The 20,082-nt window shown below is 49.0% G+C and overlaps 2 protein-coding genes across 9 annotated transcripts in view; one reads left to right on the top strand and one right to left on the bottom strand.

Moving 5' to 3' along the window:
* Window positions 1-2,248, top strand: part of ZSCAN21 (zinc finger and SCAN domain containing 21) — a 24,680-nt gene extending 22,432 nt beyond the window's left edge. For all 3 annotated transcript variants that reach the window (XM_011943867.1, XM_011943868.1, XM_011943866.1), the window contains one exon: window positions 990-2,248. In XM_011943867.1, coding sequence (XP_011799257.1) covers window positions 990-1,819 — 830 coding nt within the window. In that variant the 3' untranslated portion in view covers window positions 1,820-2,248. The remainder of the gene's footprint in view (window positions 1-989) is intronic.
* Window positions 2,249-7,994: 5,746 nt separating this feature from the next.
* Window positions 7,995-19,868, bottom strand: ZNF3 (zinc finger protein 3). 6 transcript variants are annotated; one of them, XM_011943860.1, is made up of 6 exons: window positions 19,738-19,868; window positions 17,641-17,761; window positions 15,308-15,438; window positions 13,575-13,663; window positions 13,168-13,294; window positions 7,995-10,227 (listed from the first exon to the last, which is right to left on the bottom strand). In XM_011943860.1, the coding sequence occupies exons 3-6, from the start codon at window positions 15,360-15,362 to the stop codon at window positions 9,161-9,163; spliced, it is 1,338 nt and encodes a 445-aa protein (XP_011799250.1). In that variant the 5' UTR covers window positions 15,363-15,438; window positions 17,641-17,761; window positions 19,738-19,868; the 3' UTR covers window positions 7,995-9,160. The 6 variants fall into 6 exon arrangements, with proteins under 6 accessions (XP_011799250.1, XP_011799252.1, XP_011799253.1 ...); XM_011943862.1 differs by having other exon boundaries at window positions 17,645-17,761; window positions 19,738-19,866; XM_011943863.1 differs by lacking the exon at window positions 17,641-17,761.
* Between the last annotated feature and the right edge of the window lie 214 nt (window positions 19,869-20,082).

Genomic DNA, 20,082 nt, shown 5'->3' on the forward strand with positions numbered 1-20,082 from the left:
CAGGATGGTCTCGATCTCCTGACCTCGTGATCCGCCCATCTCGGCCTCCCAAAGTGCTGGGATTACAGGCTTGAGCCACCGCGCCCGGCCAATAAATATTTTTTAAAAGATAGGGTCTCACTCTGTTGCCCAGGCTGGCACAATCATGACTCACTGCCACCTTGACCCACTGCAACCTTGACTTTCCAGGCTTAAGTGATCTTCTCACCTCAGTATCCCAAGTAGCTGGAACCACAGGGGCACACCATGCCTGCCTAATTTTTTATTTTTACTTTTTGTGGAAATAGGGTCTCCCTATGTTGCCCCAGCTGGTCTTGAACTCCCAGACTCAAGCCTTCCTCCCACCTCAGCTCCCAAAGTGCTGGGATTACAGGCGTAAACTCCTGTGCCCGGCTACCACTCTCCTATATGCTGCATTTTGCCTTCTGTATGTGAAGTTGTTTTTCTGGCAGAAAAAGCCATGTTCTCTTCACATCCTAATGCTTTGGGTGGGGGCTTGTGTGAAAGTGTGGTATGGAGGCCGGGCCTGGTGGCTGACGCCTGTAATCCCAGCACTTTGGGAGGCTGAGGTGGGCGGATCACAAGGTCAGGAGATCAAGACCATCCTGGCCAACATGTCGAAACCCCATCTATACTAAAAAAAAAAAAAATACAAAAAATAGCGGGTGTGGTGGCATGTGCCTGTAATTCCAGCTACTCTGGAGGCTGAGGCAGGAGAATCGCTTGAATCAGGGAGTTGGAGGTTGCAGTGAGCCCAGGTCACCTGCATTCCAGCCTGCTGACAGCGAGACTCCATCTCAAATAAAGAAGTGCAGCATTGTAAACTAGATTGGATGCTGATTTACTTGTATCTGTGTGCTATCATGAGCTCTATTTAGTCATCCTTCAGTATCTGTCAGTCTCACCTGATGGTTCTATTTCTCTGGTAAACAGTTTCTTCCTCAGAACAAGAAACAACTGAAGTATCCTTAATCTGCTTATTGTTTCAGATTGCAGATTGAGTACCCAGCATGAGGAATCAGCCGATGAGCAGAAAGGTTCTGAAGCAGATGGGCTCAAAGGGGATATAATTTCTGTGATTATCGCCAATAAACCTGAGGCCAGGTTAGAGAGGCAGTGCGTAAAACTTGAAAATGAAAAAGGAACAAAACCCCCTCTTCAAGAGTCAGTCTCCAAGAAAGGTAGAGAATCAGTTCCTACTAAACCTACCCCAGGAGAGAGACGTTATATATGTGCTGAGTGCGGCAAAGCCTTTAGTAATAGCTCAAATCTCACCAAACACCGGAGAACACACACTGGGGAGAAACCTTACGTGTGCACCAAGTGTGGGAAAGCTTTCAGCCACAGCTCGAACCTCACCCTCCACTACAGAACACACTTGGTGGACCGGCCCTACGACTGTAAGTGTGGAAAAGCCTTTGGGCAGAGCTCAGACCTTCTTAAACATCAGAGAATGCACACCGAGGAGGCGCCGTATCAGTGCAAAGATTGTGGCAAGGCTTTCAGTGGGAAAGGCAGCCTCATTCGTCACTATCGGATCCACACTGGGGAGAAGCCTTATCAGTGTAACGAATGTGGGAAGAGCTTCAGTCAGCACGCAGGCCTCAGCTCCCACCAGAGACTCCACACCGGAGAGAAGCCATATAAGTGTAAGGAGTGTGGGAAAGCCTTCAACCACAGCTCCAACTTCAATAAACACCACAGAATCCACACTGGGGAAAAGCCCTACTGGTGTCATCACTGTGGAAAGACCTTCTGTAGCAAGTCCAATCTTTCCAAACATCAGCGAGTCCACACTGGAGAGGGAGAAGCACTGTAACTGCCACGTGCGCTTGTGTTGTTGTCGTGGTTGTGTTAAACTTTAGCATTTGAACACCAGGAAGAAGTCTTGTCGTTGCAGCAGCATTGATTCCAGTGATAGAGTTTGTGTCACTCAACATCAGGGGATGCCTGAGGAGTGAGAGCTCCACAGCAACACGACAGGCAGGAGGTCCTCAGAAGGTGTCAGGAGGTTCCACACTTGCCAGTTCACTGGAGCCAGAGTCCCCTCCCCACACTTAGGGTCCCAGTAAACCATGCCAGCATTACCTTTTGCATAGTTAAACTGATGTGTATCCAGTCTAGTTAAGGAAGAAACATTAAGACTGTTTAATTTTTAACATATATTCAAGAATTTTAATTTGTAAAGAATTGAGCCACATTGAACACAATTGAATGAGATTCAGAATAAACTTGTAACATCTTGTAATGCCTCAGGACTATTACAACAAATGATGTGTTGGTTATTGAATACTTACAGATGGAGAAAACTATTCCTACTGGTTTCGCTTTTAGAAAATTTGGATTTGGGGTCAGGCACAGTGACTCATGCCTGTAATCCCAGCACTTTGGAAGGCTGAGGCGGTCGGATCACTTGAGGTCAGGAGTTTGAGACCAGCCTGGCCAAAATGGCAAAATACTGTCTCTACTAAAGATGCAATTAGCTGGGCGTGATGGCAGGTGCCTGTAGTCCAAACTACTTGGGAGGCTGAGGTGGGAAAGTCGCTTGAACCCGGGAGGCAGAGGTCGCAGTGAACCGACATTGCGCCACTGCACTCCAGCCTGGGTGACAGAGCGAGACTCTGTCTCAAGAAAAAAATAAAGTGAATGCTTTCACTAGATAATAACTGCATACCAAGAGCCAGGGGCCATGTTGAACTGTCCCAGCACAGCTGTTGTGGATGGGTTTGTGGCAGACAACCATTACCAGCCACAACTCATCTGTTTTTTACAGAAGCCATACAGAAGGAGTGTCCTTTGCATCTTTGAGGGCAGCAATAATCACTTCAGTTCCATTCAGGGTGTGGTATTGTTTCTTTTGTTTTTTGAGATGGAGTTTCGCTCTTGTTGTCCAGGCTGGAGTGCAATGGCGTGATCTTGGCTCACCGCAACCTCCGCCTCCCGGGTTCAAGCAATTCTCCTGCCTCAGCCTCCCTAGTAGCTGGGATTACAGGCATGCACCACCATGCCCAGCTAATTTTGTATTTTTAGTAGAGACGGGGTTTCTCCATGTTGGTCAGGCTGGTCTCGAACTCCCGACCTCAGCTGATCCACTTGCCTCAGCCTCCCAGAGTGCTGGGATTACAGGCATAAGCCACCGCGCCTGGCCAGGGTGTGATATTTCTTTCTTGCCACTTTGATTGGCTGGGGAAGGGCAGGGTGTGCAGGAGTTTCCACTTGACCCTTTTTCCTATGACCTACCTATGCTACAGGTTAAGTAACCAATGTGCTGGGTATCTATCCCCCTGCTAAACATATCCCAATTATTTTCTCAGGGACATGGCCATAGGGTGAGTCTGTTCCCACTGGGCCCACTGAGATGGATTTGGGCCAGGACTCCATTTATCAGCTGACCTCTGTCTGGAGGGCAATGGTAAATTTTAGATTTGTGTCATCTTAGATCCTATATCAAAAAGCCTCAAAAGGCCTGGGCATTCTGTTTTCCTAATACATTAGTGAACAGCCACAGGTCCTTTGGGGAAATATTTATTGTATATACTTGTGGTACAGTTGGAAGGTCTTCAAAAAAACCCAAACTCCCCTTGATTTGATGGATTCTGAATCTCAGAACTGGCTCAGATCTGGAAAGTAGCGGAAGGATTGCAATTTCCCATTATAACAGCTGGTATCAGCCTTCTCATCCACTCTTGGGATTTTTTGTTTATATAAATCAAAGCCTCACCCTGCTGGCTGAAAGTTTTTGCTAAGAACACCAAAGGTTATTAGTCAATGCCACAGATTCCTGTGGGTCAAGACACCCTAGCGGGCCGGGCACAGTGGCTCCTGCCTGTAATCCCAGCACTTTGGGAGGCTGATGCAGGAGGATCGTTTGAGTCTGGGAGTTCGAGACCAGCCTGGGCAACATAGTGAGATCCCATCTCTATTGTTTTTTTTTAATTTATATTTAAACAAAAATAAGGCCGGGTGTGGTGGCTTACGCCTCTAATCTCAGCACTTTGGGAGGCCAAGGCAGGCGGATGACGAGGTCAGGAGATCGAGACCATCCTGGCTCACTTGGTGAAAGCCCGTCTTTACTAAAAATACAAAAGAGAAAAAAAATTAGCAGGGCGTGGTGGTGGGCACCTGTAGTCTCAGCTACTCAGGCTGAGGCAGGAGAATGGCATGAACCTGGGAGGCGGAGCTTGCAGTGAGCCGAGATCGCACTGCTGCACTCCAGCTTGGGTGACAGAGCGAGACTCCGTCTCAAAAAATAAATAACAACAGGCTGCGTATGGTGGCTCACACCTGTAATCCCAGCACTTTGGGAGGCTGAGGCAGGTGGATCACCTGAAGTCAGGAGTTCGAGACCAGCCTGGCCAACATGGTAAAAACCTTGTCTCTACTAAAAATACAAAACATGAGCCGGGTGTGGTGGCGGGCACCTGTAGTCCCAGCTACTTGGGAGGCTGAGGCAGGAGAATGGCGTGAACCCGGGAGGCGGAGCTTGCAGTGAGCCGAGATTGCACCACTGAACTCCAGCCTGGGCAACAGAGCGAGACTCCATCTCAAAAAAAAAAAAAAAATACAAAAATTAGCTGGGTGTGGTGGCGTGTGCCTGTAGTCCCAGCTACTCAGGAGGCTGAGGCAGGAGAATTGCTTGAACCTGGAGGCAGAGGTTGCAGTGAGCCGAGACTGCGCCATTGCACTCCAGCCTGGGTGACAGAGCAAAACTCCATCTCAAAAAAAAAAATCACCCTAGTTGCCACTCTGGCCTTGTTGTCCATCATGGTAATAGCATCCACTTTACCTGTGACAGCTCAGTGCCACCGCCTGGCCTCTGCTGACCAGTCATCCCATTAACAACAGGGAACTCTGTTCTGTGGCAGAATCTCCTACTGTGAACCCTGCTGAGGCAGCTGTCACTGAACAATCGCGGTGTTGCCCTCAGTTCATCCTTTGTTGTCTGAGTGAACGGGAAGCTATTTGGGCCCTCTGAGATAACATAGGTGTTTGGTTCTCAGGACTCGTGTAAGAAATTCATTTTAACACACACTGAGTCTGCTGACACCCTTTCTCTGCTCACGTCAGCAGCTCTGCCTCATTTACTGTAGGCCATCATTCCTCACCAAGTATTGGATTTTTTTTTTTTCTTTTCATAGAGACGGAGTCTCATTGTATTGCCTAGGCTAGTTCTGAACTCCTGGGCTCAAGCAGTCCTCCCATCTCAGCTTCTTGAGTAGCTGAAACTACAGATGTGTGCCACCACGCCCAGCTAATTTTTATTTTTTGTAGAGACTGGGTCTCACTATGTTGCTAGGGTGGTCTTGAACTCCTGAGTTCAAGCAGTTCTCCTGCCTCGGCCTCCCAGAGTGTCGAGACTACAGGCGTGAGCCACTGCACCCAGCTGATTATTTAATACATGAAAACCACTTGGAAAAGAGCCAGGCAATGCTGACAGAGTATATGACACATGTATCAGCTGCCGCTACCATCACTTGCAAATCCCATCTCCTCTATAACCTCAACTCTGAAAACAGTATCTTTCCACTCCAGCTTTACTGAACCTGCCCAGGGCTTGATGCTGGTTAGATGGAGAAGGATGAGGAGTATAATCAAAGAAAACTTACAAAATTTTGACCCTGACAGGTTTACAGAAATTTTAAGAGGGGGCAATAAATGGGAAAGTGGGATCTGGTTTGAAACATACTATGAAACTGTAGAAAGTCCAGGTGTAACTGCTCTACAGTCCACTGGAGACCCACGACTGAGGCCTGGGAGGGCCATCAGGACAACATGGGCAGATTTTTTTTTCTTCTTTGAGACAGAGTCTCGCTCTGTTGCCCAGGCTGGAGTGCAGTGGCATGATCTCAGCTCCCTGCAGCCTCCACCTCCTGGGTTCAAGTGATTCTCCTGCCTCAGCATCCCAAGTAGCTGGGATTACAGGCACATGCCACCACGCCTGGCTAATTTTTGTATTTTTAGTAGAGACAAGGTTTCACCATGTTGGCCAGGCTGGTCTGAAACTCCTGACCTCATGATCCACCCACCTTGGTCTCCCAAAGTGCTGGGATTACAGCCTTGAGAACACAGGCAGATTTAAAACTTACTTGCATAGGTTGGGCGTAGTGGCACATGCCTGTAATCCCAGCACTTTGGGAGGCTGAGGCAGGCAGATCATGAGGTCAGGAGTTTGAGACCAGCCTGGCCAACATGGTGAAACCCCATAACTACTAAAAATACAAAAATTAGCTGGGCGTGGTAGTGGGCGCCTATAATCTCAGCTACTAGGGAAGCTGAGGTTGCAGTAAGCCAAGACTGCTCAACTGCACTCCAGCCTGGGCAAGAGCGAGACTCCGTCTCAAAAAAAAAAAAAAAAAACGGTAATCTATAAAGTAATTTTATTTCATTTTTGAGACCGTCTTGCTCTGTCATCGTGCGGTGGTGCAATCACAGGGACTCACTGCAGCCTCAACTTCTGGGCTGAAGCAATCCTCTTAACCTCAGCTTCCCGAGTAGCTGGGACCACAGCGTGCACCACCACACCCAACTAATTTTTTTTTTTTTTTTTTGGAGACGGAGTCTCACTGTGTCGCCCAGACTGGAGTACAATGGTGCGATCTTGGCTCACCGCAACCTCCGCCACCCGTGTTTAGGCGATTCTCCTCCCTCGGTCTCCTGAGTAGCTGGGATTACAGGCACGGGCCACCACACCCAGCTGATTTTTTGTTGTTGTTGTTTGCTTTTAGGAGACGGTTTCACCATGTTGGTCAGGCTGGTCTCAAACTCCTGACCTTGTGACCTGCCCACCTTAGCCTCTCAAAGTGCTAGGATTACAAGCATGAGCCATGGCGCCCAGCCCTAATTTTTTTTAAATTTTGTTGTAGAGATAGGGTCTTGCCACATTGCCTAGGCTGGTCTGAAGAGATTCTACTGCCTTGGCCTCCCAAAGTATTGGGATTATAAGCATGAGCCACTGCACCTAGCCTATAAAGAAATTTTAGTGTTGGGCACAGTGGCTCACGCCTATAATCCCAGCACTTTGGGAGGCTGAGGCCGGCAGATTGCTAGAGCTCAGTTTAAGACCAGCCTGGGCAACATGGTGAAATCCCGTCTACTAAAAATACAAAAATTAGCTGGGGCATGGTGGTGCACACCTGTAGTCCCAGCTACTCTGGAGACTGAGGCACAAGAATTGCTTGAACCTGGGAGGCAGAGGCAGCAGTGAGCCAAGATGGCGACACTGCATTCCAGCCTGGGCGACAGAGTGAGACGCTGCCTCAAACAAAAAAAGAAAAAAAATTTTTTTTTTTTTTTTGAGACGGAGTCTCGCTCTGTCGCCCGGGCTGGAGTGCAGTGGCTGGATCTCAGCTCACTGCAGGCTCCGCCTCCCGGGTTTACGCCATTCTCCTGCCTCAGCCTCCCAAGTAGCTGGGACTACAGGCACCCGCCACCTCGCCCGGCTAGTTTTTTGTATTTTTTAGTAGAGACGGGGTTTCACAGTGTTAGCCAGGATGGTCTCGATCTCCTGACCTCGTGATCCGCCCGTCTTGGCCTCCCAAAGTGCTGGGATTACAGGCTTGAGCCACCGCGCCTGGCCAAGAAAAAAATTTAAGTCAACTTTCAGATTCCATTTATAGTCACCAACGTGTCTTGTTTTTTTTTTTTTTTTTTTGAGATGGAGTTTCGCTTTTGTTGCCCAGGCTGGAGTTCAATGGCGCGATCTCAGCTCACTGCAACCTGCACCTCTTGGGTTCAAGCAATTCTCCTGGCTTAGCCTCCTGAGTAGCTGGGATTACAGGCATGTGCCACCACACCCAGCTAATTTTGTGTTTTTAGTAGAGACGGGGTTTCTCCATGTTGGTCAGTATGGTCTAGAATTCCTGACCTCGGGTGATCTGCCAGCCTTGGCCTCCCAAAGTGCTGGGATTACAGGTGTGAGCCACCATACCCAAGCCAACATGTCTTGTTTTAACTGAAATGTATGGTCCAAACATTGCACAAAACCACACTCGATCTCTTCTGAAAAACTATTCTGTTTAATAGTGCACTTCATTTATGCTACAGGATGAGCAGGGTTGGGAAAACACAATGGAAGGTCATCCCGTCGGTTGGGAATACTTGGTGAGTGCCATCCTCAGCCAGCAACGAGCTCTGCCACCAGGCTCAGGCACAGCCTGCCTTCTCTGGGCTTCGCTTTTTTCCCCCCTCCTTTTGGGCTTTGCTCTTTATCTGCATTAATCTTCAGCTGCTGAAGAGTCAGAGGTGGAGGCAGGAGCGGTCTGGCTGCTGGGGCCGGATGTCAGAGGTGAGAGGGCAGGGTAGGCAGGCTGAGTGAGCTCCTTGAAAGCATCCTTACCCATTGAAAGCATCCTTACCCAGGCATTTAGAGAAAATCATTTTCATCACTGGAGTGGGAAGAGGACGAGAGGACACGAATCAGAGGCCAACGCTAAGTGCTTCTGACCCTCTCCCTCACAGCCGGTTACTAGCTGTTTGGATAGATTTGCCCATTCAGCCCTAGGACAACTGGGGAGGGCGGGGTCTGCCTGGCAGTATCACCAGGTTTCTCTTAGAAACATGGTCTGGCTGCTCCAAGAGCCCTAAAGGACATCATCATCACAGAAGATGTTTCTGGAATCTCTTCTACCCTCAATAATATAATCCTTCAATGCCAAATTTCCATAATTAATAAAATCATGAAACAAAACAGCATGTTCCTTATCGAAACTTAAAGCTGGACTAGGAACAGTAACTTTGAAAGAGTCTCTGTTTCCCCTCCCTAGCAAATAACAGGACCCAGAGCGTCCTTTCCACTGCCGTCTGTGCTGACTACGTGGACTCCAACTAAAGGAATCCATCAAATTCTGTCCCAACTGTGCTTCCGTCCCCACCTTGGAAAGGTTCCTCTGCTGTGAGAAAAAGTTTAGTGCAAACTCCTTTCCTAAATGGGGTGACTGGTCCCAGAGCTGCTTTCTGTTCCCAGCACACCATCCACTTGCCTTGTCACTTTCCAAGGCTGGTGCGATTTCTGGTAAAATTCACCGATTTGCCCAATCTGCCCCATTCTCTAAAATGGAAGGTCTGAGTTGGAAGGGACACATCCTAAGCTGTTGAGATTTCTAGAGTAAGGCAAAAGCTCTTGAGACTCAGGGGAAGTGAGGAAAATGGGTGTGTGGCTCTTTCACGTGGACTCTCTGATATTTAACTCTGTCGTAACTCTGAGGGAGCTTTTGCTCATGCCCATCCCATTCAAAGGCTTCTCTCCAGTGTGAATTCTCTGATGGCGAACAAGAGCCGAGCTGTACCTGAAGGCTTTCCCACACTCGCTACATTCATAGGGGTTCTCCCCGGTGTGGATTCTTTGATGCTGAATAAGGCCTGAACTGTAGGTAAACTTTCCTCCGCATTCCATACATTCATAGGGCTTCTCTCCAGTGTGGATTCTCTGGTGCTGATAGAGGTGTGAGCTCTGGCTGAAGGCCTTCCCACACTCATTACATTCATAGGGTTTTTCTCCAGTGTGGATTCTCTGATGGTGAATAAGGGTGGAGCTCCTGCTGAAGGCCTTCCCACATTCATTGCAGGCGTAGGGTTTCTCACCAGTGTGGATTCTCTGATGGTGGGTGAGGGTGGAGCTCCAGCTGAAGGTCTTCCCACACTCATTACATTCATAGGGTTTCTCCCCCGTGTGGATCCTCCGATGCAGAATGAGGGCAGAGCTACAGCTGAAGGTTTTCCCACAATCACTACATTCATAAGGTTTCTCCCCAGTGTGGATTCTCTGATGCTGAATAAGGTGTGAGCTCTGGCTGAAGGCCTTCCCACACTCATTACATTCATAGGGCTTTTCCCCGGTGTGGATTCTCTGATGTTGAATAAGGTCTGAAGTTCGATTAAAGCTCTTGCTACATTCATCACACTTATGGGGTCTGTCTCCCACAGGGAGTCTCTGATGTGAGATAAGGTTGGAATTCACAGTGAAGCTGTTCCCAAAGTCATATTTCTCGCTTCTCTCTCCCATGGGGGTTATCTTCTCCTCAACTGTCACTTGACCAAAATCTTGCATTTTCCTGGTCAATCTTTCTCCAGGGGAGTTCCCCAGTGGCCTCTTTAGACTGACTTCTCGTTCATAGGCTTCTTTAAACTTGAGACCCTGAGAAATATCCTTCTGAAATCTTCCCAGTAGGACCCCATGTGATCTTGTGTCTTCAGAAATTTCTTGATCATTTTCAGTTCTGGTCTCACGATCTGACACAATAAAAAATGCAAATGTCACTTGTTCCTTGGGGAAGAAAAAGTGAAAATCACAGGACGGGATCATCATAATGAATACTTACAGTGCCAAGAGCACATGCCTGCAAAAAGGCCTGCCCCATATGTGTGCAGCTAAGGCAAAATGAGACAACCAGGCTAAGGAGACAGGGAAGGGGCAGGGCAGAGAGCAAAACCAAGGAGAACAGAGCTGGAAGTGGAGAGACAGCTGAGTGTGTGTGGAGGGGAGGACGGATCAGGTAGAGAGGCAGGGAACCAGTATTAGAAGAGGAAGGTCATATTGCTTAATGAAGTGACAAAGCCTTTAGAGAGATCAGGGCAGTGGATATAACTGGGGACACAGTAACTGCAAGAAGGGAGAGCAAGTACAGTATAGTTGGTGAGAAAAAGCGGGAAGGGTGAGGAGAGATAGCAGCGCAGGAAGGAGCAAGGGGGAGGATGCTAGCGGCCGACATGGTCCCATAAGAGCAATCACGGCTGTCATCACACCACAAATGCCAAGCCCATGGAAACGGCAAGACAGCTGAGTCCACTCTGGGCCCTATGCATAAAAGGCTATGCTCGCACATGAGGCTATGCAAAGAATCTCAGTGTGTGACGTCTCTTCACTCCTTTGGAGTTTCTAAAGGCAACTCTGTGCACAGAGGATAAATGTAAAGGGTCCAGAGAATTTGCATTTTTAGCTTTATTGATATTTTAAAAAGTAAAGACAGGGTAATGTGTGTTAGGGACAGGAACAGCTGTTTCTCCTTCACCTGAACAGGTATCTCTTTAGGACCTCTCTGCTCTCAGTTCCCTTTGAACCCAGGCCCCTTGGCTCTTCCTCTCACTCTAGCAGAGAGATGGTGGCAGGATTCAGAAATGGGAATTCTGCTCATGGGAAGAGACATGGGACGAGTTTATCTGCTCACCCTGAGAGTCCCAGAGCTCAATTCCAGACCCTGGATCTGCCAGGGAGAGAAGGGAAATGTACAGGGAGGTCTCAAATGAGACTTAGGAACACCTCCTGGCTCTGTTCGGGAAAACAGCCACTAAGAGTGGTGTGAGAGACAAGGAATTCTACATCCTAAAGGTTAAGAAACTAATTTCTTAATTTTCCTTGTTTTTTTTTTTTTGTTTTTGAGACAGGGTCTCACTCTGTCACCCAGGTTGGAGTGTAGTGGCATGTTCTTGGCTTACTGCAACCTCCACTCCCAGGTTCAAGCAATTCTCCTGCCTCAGCCTCCCGAGTAGCTGGGATTACAGGCACACACCAACACCCCCAGCTAATTTTGTTGTATTTTTAGTAGAGACGGCATTTCAACATGTTGGCCAGGCTGGTCTCAAACTCCTGACCTCAGTATCTGCCCGCCTCAGTCTCCCAAAGTGCTGGGATTACAGGCATGAGCCACCGCGCCTGGCCTAATTTCTTAACCTTTCTAAGTTTCTACAGAGCAGCAGGGGCACTAGGTCCTGAACAAAGCAACAGGTCCCTAGAGGTTAGAGAAGGGGAGTAGAGAAGCAGAGAAGGGGAGGACAGAGACGTGGGCACAGAGCAGCACCTCATGTGTTCGGGGATCACAACACAATAATCCTTCAGAAAAGTCTCTGGATTATATATTAAGTCCTGAGAATAAAATGGAAAAAGTACCAGATTTGGCCAGGCGCGGTGGCTCACACCTGTAATCCCAGCACTTTGGGAGGCCGGGGCAGGCAGATTACCAGAGGTCGGGGGTTCGAGACTAGCCTGACCAACATGGAGAAACTTCGTCTCTACTAAAAATACAAAATTAGCCAGGCGTGGTGACACATGCCTATCATCCCAGCTACTCAGGAGGCTGTGGCAGGAGAATTGCTTGAAAGCGGGAGGCGGAGGTTGCAGTGAGCCAAGATCACGCCATTGCACTCCAGCCTGGCAACAAGAGCGAAACTCCATCTCAAAAAAAAAAAAAAGATACCAGATTTGGAGTTAAAGACTAGGCCCCAAGTTTTACCACTCATCAGCGCAATCGATGACCATGCATGCACAAGGCATTGAGACCTCTACCCTCACCTCCACTTTATTTACTTATTTATTTTTTGAGACAGGGTCTCTCTGTCACCCAGGCTGGACTGCAGTGGTGCCATCTCAGCTCACTGCAACCTCAGCTTCCCAGGCTCAAGTGATCCTCCAACCTCAGCCTCCCAAGTAGCTGTGACTACAGGAGTGTGCCACCATGCCTGGCTAATTTTTTGGATACTTGGTAGAGACAGGCTCCCGCCATGTTGCCTAGGCTGGTCTTGAACTCTTGACCTCAAGTGATCCTCCTGCCTCGGCCTCTCAGAGTGTTGGGATTACAGGTGTGAGCCACCTCACCTGGAGGGTGAGGTGGCTATCACTTTCCTTACCTGTAAAATGAGGAATAATACTAGCTGCCTCAATTAATGTGTTACTGTTAAGATTAAATGAAAGAATATATATGAGAACGCTTTATAAGTTGCAAACTGCTGTATAAATGAGTTAAGATTATTGTTCTTACAATTTTCCAAGACTAAGTCAATCCTTAGGCCAGGCACGGTGGCTCATGCCTGTAATCCCAGCACTTTGGGAGGCCAAGGCAGGTGGATCACTTGAGGTCAGGAGTTTGAGACCAGCCCGGCCAGCATGGTGAAACCCCGTCTCTACTAAAACAAAACAAAACAAAACAAAACAAATGCAAAATGTAGCCCGGTGTGGTGGTGCATGCCTGTAGTCCCACCTACTTGGGAGGCAGAGGTGAGAACCTGGGAACGCTTGAACCTGGAAAGTGGATGTTGCACTGAGCAAAGATTGTGCCACTGCACCTCAAAAAAAAAAAAATCTGTTGAAACAGCTCTTTTCAGTGACTAGATTGTTACTAACAAACAAAGAAGCAAAGAAACACCAGCGAGTTTTGTAGAGAAGGTACAACTCCTTACCCAGTGAGAACACGTTGCCGTAATTCTCCAGCATCACATCTCTATAGAGGTCCCTCTGAGCAGGTTCCAAACGCTTCCACTCCTTCCGGATGAAGTACACAGCTACATCCTCAAAGGTTACCAGCTCCTGAAACAACACGTGCTGGCATGCAATTTCACGGTGAGGAATGTGAATGGCAGCACCAAAAAAATAACTGAGGATGGGGTGAAAAATGCACATTTGGGAAGGGAGGAAAGGAGGGCAGGGTGGAGGAAGAGAGACAAGAGTCCAAGATGGAAGGTGAGGGTCCATGATTCAGCAGGACAGAACCATGGGCCTGATGGAGGAGATCAGGGTTTAAGGCTCTGAATGGGATGTCATTGCACAGAAAATGGAAAGGAAAAGGATGAAGGGAACCACAGCTTACCTGGGACTTGGCCTTTAGGAGTGCAGCTGCCAACATCTCATCCCCCAGGCTGTCCTTGTCGGAAAAGGCAGGAACTTTTGAAGGAAGAGCTGAAGGGCAATAAAAGGGCCCAGGAATGAGTCCATCTGCTCTGTGACCTCCCAACCCACAGAAAGCTCCCGGGGTCCTGGGACAACACAGGACCCTCTCTCTCACATTTCTAAGTTTGCTTCCTCTGCAGCTAGCTCGTGTGTCCAACAAAGGCACACTCAGAGCGGGTCCATCCTGCCTGAGCAGATGGCCACAGGCCTAGTCATTCTTGGCCTCCAGTCTGCCCCAGGCCCCCTCTTCTCTCTCCAGTCACTCTTCTCTCAATGAAGCCACCCAGTCCTATCTTAGTGATGACTGCATTCTTGTCCATTCACCCAAGTTTGGCCAGAAACATACGGCCCTGCTCTTGCACGGTCTATTTTTTTTTGAGGTGGGTTTTGCTATGTTGCCCAGGCTGGTCTCAAACTGCTGGGCTCAAGTGATCCTCCCGCCTCAGCCTCCCAAGTAGGTGGGATTAGGGATTACAGGTGTGCACCACTGCACCCAGCATGAAGTTCTTAGACCAGAGAAAAACCAGCAGCTCCACCCCAACCCTAACTGGAAACACAATGCCCACAGCTCCTTTCTCTCCACCCCAGATCAAATCTGTACACTAAAAATGTTTCCTGTTTATATGTTGGATCTCTTATCTTTTTCTGCAATTCTTTTTTTTTTTTTTGGAGACGGCATCTCGCTCTGTCGCCCAGGCTGGAGTGCAGTGGCACGATCTCAGCTCACTGCAACCTCTGCCTCCCGGGTTCAAGCAATTCTCCTGCCTCAGCCTCTGGAGTAGCTGGGACTACAAGCGTATGCCACCATGCCCAGCTAATTTTTTTGTATTTTTAGTAGAGATGGGGTTTCATTGTGTTAGCCAGGATGGTCTTGATTTCCTGACCTTGTGATCTGCCCACCTCAGCCTCCTAAAGTGCTGGGATTACAGGAGTGAGCCACCACGCCTGGCCGCAAAATATATTTTAGTGGCTTCCTATTCACTCTATCTTTTTGCCTATGACCCACAAAATGATTCCCAAGCGCTTCCTCTAAAAGCATGGTCCTAAAAAGCACAAACTATGCCTATGAAGTCAGCTGCACAGAATGCCCAAAAAATGGAATGACTGACACGGTTTCCTTAATCTCGCGGGAGGTACTCACAACCCTTCAAAACTGCCTCAGTGGCCAGGTGCGATGGCTCACACCTGTAATTTCAACACTTTGGGAGGCCAAGGTAGGCACTGAGCTCAGGAGTTCAAGACCAGCCAGACCAACATGGCAAAAACCCCGTCTCTACAAAAATTAGCCGGGCGTGGTAGTGGCTGCCTGTAGTCCCAGCTACATGGGAGGCTGAGGCAGGAGAATCACTTGAACCCAGGAGGCGGAGGTTGCAGTGAGCTGAGACTGTGCCACTGCACTCTAGCCTGAGCAATAAGCAAGACTCCGTCTCAAAAAAAAAAAAACAAATCTGCCTCAATTATCAAACCTATCAAGCTGTCATTGATTACTGTTCGGTCAGCTTCCCCACTAGGCTGTGAGTTACTGAATGACGAAGAATGTGTCTTATTCACGTCTGGATTCTAGTAGTTAGCCTAGTACCTGGTGAAAGAGCGATTTCAATGGATGACTGCTGAATGACTGAGTAATAGAATGAATGAGTCCTTATTCCTCACCACTCTCAAGCAGGGCCTGAGGTTCCTGAGATACGAGATCGGCCTGAGTTTCCATGGAAGGGCAAGGTGCTCTCTGGTCTCCTACGTGCAGACTCAGCGGGAAGCAGGTTTTGAAGGAGAATGAGGAAGCACTGCAGAAGCAAAAGTTCAAGGTTCAAAGATAATTCAAAGAAACCTCCTGGATACAGAAAAATGGGAGCTAGTATTTCAGTGACTACCCAGGAACAGTGAGAAGAAATGCGGCAACTGGGACTAGTCTTTTATTTATTCATTTTTTTAGACGGAGTTTCACTCTTGTCACCCAGACTGGAGTGCAATGGCGCAATCTTGGCTCACTGCCACCTCTGCCTCCCGGGTTCAAGTGATTCTCCTGCCTCAGCCTCCCAAGTAGCTGGGATTAAAGGCTCACGCCACCACGCCTGGCTAATTTTTGTATTTTTTGTAGAGACAGGATTTCACCATTTTGGCCAGGGTGGTCTCGAACTCCTGACCTCAGGTGATCCACCCACCCCAGCCTCCCCAAGTGCTACGATTACAGGCGTGAGCCACCATGCCCAGCCTGGGACTAGTCTTTTAGGTCCTGGTAAATATACTCCCTGAAATGAGACTACCACAAGGACCACAAAAAGGGCCCAAGTTCCTCAACAATATCCCACCATTGGCTGCCCCCACCGCTTTGAGTAATATTTATAACAAAATGCAGGAGCAGGTATATACATTTACTGGCATAAAAAGACTACTCCCAGGCTGGGCATGGTGGCTCATGCCTGTAATCCCAGCACTTTGGGAGGCTGAGGCAGGCAAATCATGAGGTCAGGAGTTCAAGACCAGCCTGGCCAGCATGATGAAACCCTATCTTTACTGAAAATCCAAAACATTAGCTGGGCATGGTGGTGCGCACCTATAATCCCAGCTACTCGGGAAGCTGAGGCAGGAAAATCACTTGAGCCCAGGAGACGGAGGTTGCAGGGAGCTGAGATCACGCCACTGCACTCCAGCCTGGGCAACAGAGCGAGACTCTGTCTCAAAAAAAAAAAGGAAAAAATACAAAAATCAGATGGGCATGGTGTTACATGCACCTGTAATCCCAGCTACTTGGGAGGCTGAGGCAGGAGAATCGCTTGAACCCGGGAGGCAGAGGTGGCAGTGACCCGAGATCACACCACCGTACTCCAGCCTGGGCAACAGTGTGCAACTCCGTCTCAAAAAAAAAAACCCTGGATTTTATCTACTTCTCATTATCTCTTTACTCATTTGCTCACATACCAAATGTTTGCTGAGTGCTAACTCTATCACAACACACAACGGCAAGGAGTAAAAAAAAATCAGGAATGCAAAAAGTATGTGCTTCATAATTAGACTGTTACACTCACATAAGGCATCAAAGGAAGAGGGTTGGATAAAAGAATGTTTGAGGCCGGGCGCAGTGGCTCAAGCCTGTAATCCCAGCACTTTGGGAGGCCGAGACGGGCGGATCACAAGGTCAGGAGATCGAGACCATCCTGGCTAACACGGTGAAACCCCGTCTCTACTAAAAAATACAAAAAAACTAGCCGGGCGAGGTGGCGGGCGCCTGTAGTCCCAGCTACTCGGGAGGCTGAGGCAGGAGAATGGTGTGAACCCGGGAGGCGGAGCTTGCAGTGAGCTGAGATCCGGCCACTGCACTCCAGCCCGGGCGACAGAGCAAGACTCCGTCTCAAAAAAAAAAAAAAAAAAAGAATGTTTGAGAGAATAAAAGAAAAAAAAAAGAACAAAGGAAGAGGAGTCCTGTTTGAAAGTCAATTACAAGTTTGGACAACTGTGGTCTTCGGGTAGCATGGGATACAGAATGTTCAATACCAGTGCCCTTACACAGTGGAAAGCACTGACTCAAGCACAAGCCAGGCCACTGGCAATCAAGGTGACACACCTTATCGCCCTCCCAGCAGGGTCCCTTCAACAGTGTCTCAGAGCCAACCATCATATCCTCTTATCAACCACCTTTACAATCTCCAGGGCTATTTATGAGCTGACACCCTCAACAAGTCAGCTTTCAGTACAAACTCCTAGAAAGGCAGGTCAAAGGTCTGACTCCAGAGAATAAGGCAATGCTCCCTCTCACAGCTGGGTTAAGCAAAGCTGGAACTCAAAGGCATATTGTTGAGAACAAGCACCCAGTGTCTGGAGCAGTAAACAGTGTTTCTCACAGAAAGAAAACTCTCCATTGTGCCCCCATGGCTTCAGGTCCAGGCGGGGCCCTTCCCCTGCTCTGTTGCCAGCCTCACTCCCTGGTGCTGCCCCTGGGGACCGCGATAGATGGCCTGGCAGTGAGAACGAGACACGGAAAGCTTTACCTGCCTGATTATTTCCTTCCTTCTTTGAAGTCAGTCCCTAGAAGGCCAAAGGAGCAATTACTGGGAATTTAGCAGCCTCTCTTCAAGTTCCCGGGAATTCTGACTTTTGTTGATGCCAATGCTGTGTGATTAAGGGGGAAAAAAAAGGAATGTAAAATATTCATGCAAACATCTTTTTTCTTTTTTTCCATGTGAGACAGGGTCTGACTTTGCTGCTCAGGCTGGGGTGCGGTGAGTTTAAGCTCACTCCAGCCTCAAACTCCTGAGTTCAAGTGATCCTCCCAGCTCAGCCTCCCAAGGAGCTGGGACTGAAGGTGTGCACTGCCACATCTGGCTGAGTTTTTTTAAATTTTTTTTGTAGAAATGCAGCCTCACTATGTTGCTCAGGCTGGTCTCAATCTCCTGGCCTCAAGTGATTCTCTTGCCTCAGCCTCCCAAAGCGCTGGGATTACAGGTGTGAGCCACCGAGTCCACCCTAAACTTCATTTCTAATCAAGGTATTTAGAGAAAAGGAAAAAAAGAATACTTATTATATGCTAATAAATACCAATTAAGACCACCACCACAGCTAGTAGTATTTGTGTTGCACCCATGGAGAGATGAAGGGGAATGGTAGTTTCTCAGGTCCACCTCCATGCAGGGTAAGAAAGTTCTAACGTTCTGTCAGCTAACTTGCTAGATACTGTGCTCCCAACTACTTCAGCAGGGGATCCACATTGCACAGCTGAGCCATTAGAAGTCTTCAGGTGATTCGCTGAAAATCGATCTCCTTGGACCTTCACCTCACAGAGACCTAGTGCATCACATTAATTCAATGACTGGCCACATGCAGTGGCTCACACCTGTAACCCCAGCACTTTAGGAGGCTGAGGTGGGAGGAGTTCCAGGCTACAGTGACCCATGATGGCACCACTGCACTCCAGCCGGGGGCAACAGAGCAAGACCTTAATACACACAAAAATTTTGAAAGGAAAAAAAAAAAGTGCCGGGAGCAGTGGCTAACGCCTGTAATCCCAACACTTTGGGAGGCCGAGGCGAGTGGGATCTCAAGGTTGGGATCACTTGAGGCCAGGAGTTGGCGACCAACCTGGCCAAAAGGGCAGAACCCCGTCTCTACTAAAAATACAAAAAAATTCGCCGGGTGTGGTGGCGGGCGCCTGTAGTCCCAACCACTCGGGAGTCTGAAGCAGAAGCGCTTGAACCGGGAGGCGGAGGTTGCAGTGAGCCGCCATCGCGCCACTGCACTCCAGAGAGAGACTGTCTCAAAAATAAATAAACAAATAATTTTTAAAAAAACAAGAGCTTAAACAACAGGATCTTCTCCTTTCACCTGACTGTCCATCAAACACATATAATCAAATGGTGCCCACTCTCCACAGATGTCTTTTCTGGAGAAAATAATTAGTTCCTCTAATTAGTCCATCGGTTTCAGGTTCATCACTCTGCTATCTTCTCCTGGAGTTTACACAAGCCCTTCAAAGTGTAAACACCGATGTGGATTCAATCCCACTTCCAGAGAGAGGATCAAACCAGGAATCTAATACAACTGAAAACGGAGCCTGAGCCGGGTGTATCACTGGATGCACTGGGCTCCAGCAGGATTATCCCTGGAATCGGAGTCTGCACCCACTCCCAGCCCTCGTGCTAACTGCGTACGCTTCGCAGAACTTCTCTGATCCTTGGACCCAGCTCCGTAAAAATAAACTTCCTCTCCTGTCACGGACGCGAATTACTGTGTTAACATCAAATAAAAAGTCTGGAAGTATCAAGTTAGGGTCGCTGTCATTAGCTGCTTTCGAGAGAGGCGCCCCTACCACTCTGCTGAAACTTTTAAACGCTCCAGCTGGGGCCCCGTTTAAGTCACAAAACCAGAACCAGAGCCCCATTACTAACCCCTACGCAGGGTCCCGCTAGGCTAGGGGGATCCCTGGGGAAGCGGAGTAGAGGACGGGCTGCAAGGGACAGAGGGGCGCCTCCCCGCACCCTGCTCCGGGCCGGCCGGGGAGCCCTAAGGGCCGCAGAGGCACAGACACCACCCCCTTCCCCAGCGACCACAGCCTCCGTCTCACCGCGAGACCCGGGGACGCGTGGACTCACCCTGGGGGACCGGGACGACAGATTTGGGGGACCGGACACGGACCAGGGCCTGTTGGACCCTGTCACAGACCCACACACCGGGGACAGAACAAAGAACGGAAGTTCCCCCTCATTTCGCTTCCGGGTCGGTTGTTCTTGACACTCACCCGTGCCCCCAACGCCCACTTGTTCTGTCTAGGAAAATGGGAGGTCCTCGCCTCTCTGGTTTGCTGACTCAGAGCAGCTGGCAGGCGGCGAGAGCAAGGAGCCTGATCGCTGACGCGGCACTCGGCGATCTTTCGCTGCGGGGCTGGCCGGCTGCGCCCTCTGCTGGGCACCCACGTGCGAAAGCGGCTGACCACGGTC

The sequence above is a fragment of the Colobus angolensis genome, unplaced genomic scaffold (genome assembly GCF_000951035.1).
Source record: "Colobus angolensis palliatus isolate OR3802 unplaced genomic scaffold, Cang.pa_1.0 Scaffold222, whole genome shotgun sequence".
NCBI lineage: Eukaryota > Metazoa > Chordata > Mammalia > Primates > Cercopithecidae > Colobus > Colobus angolensis.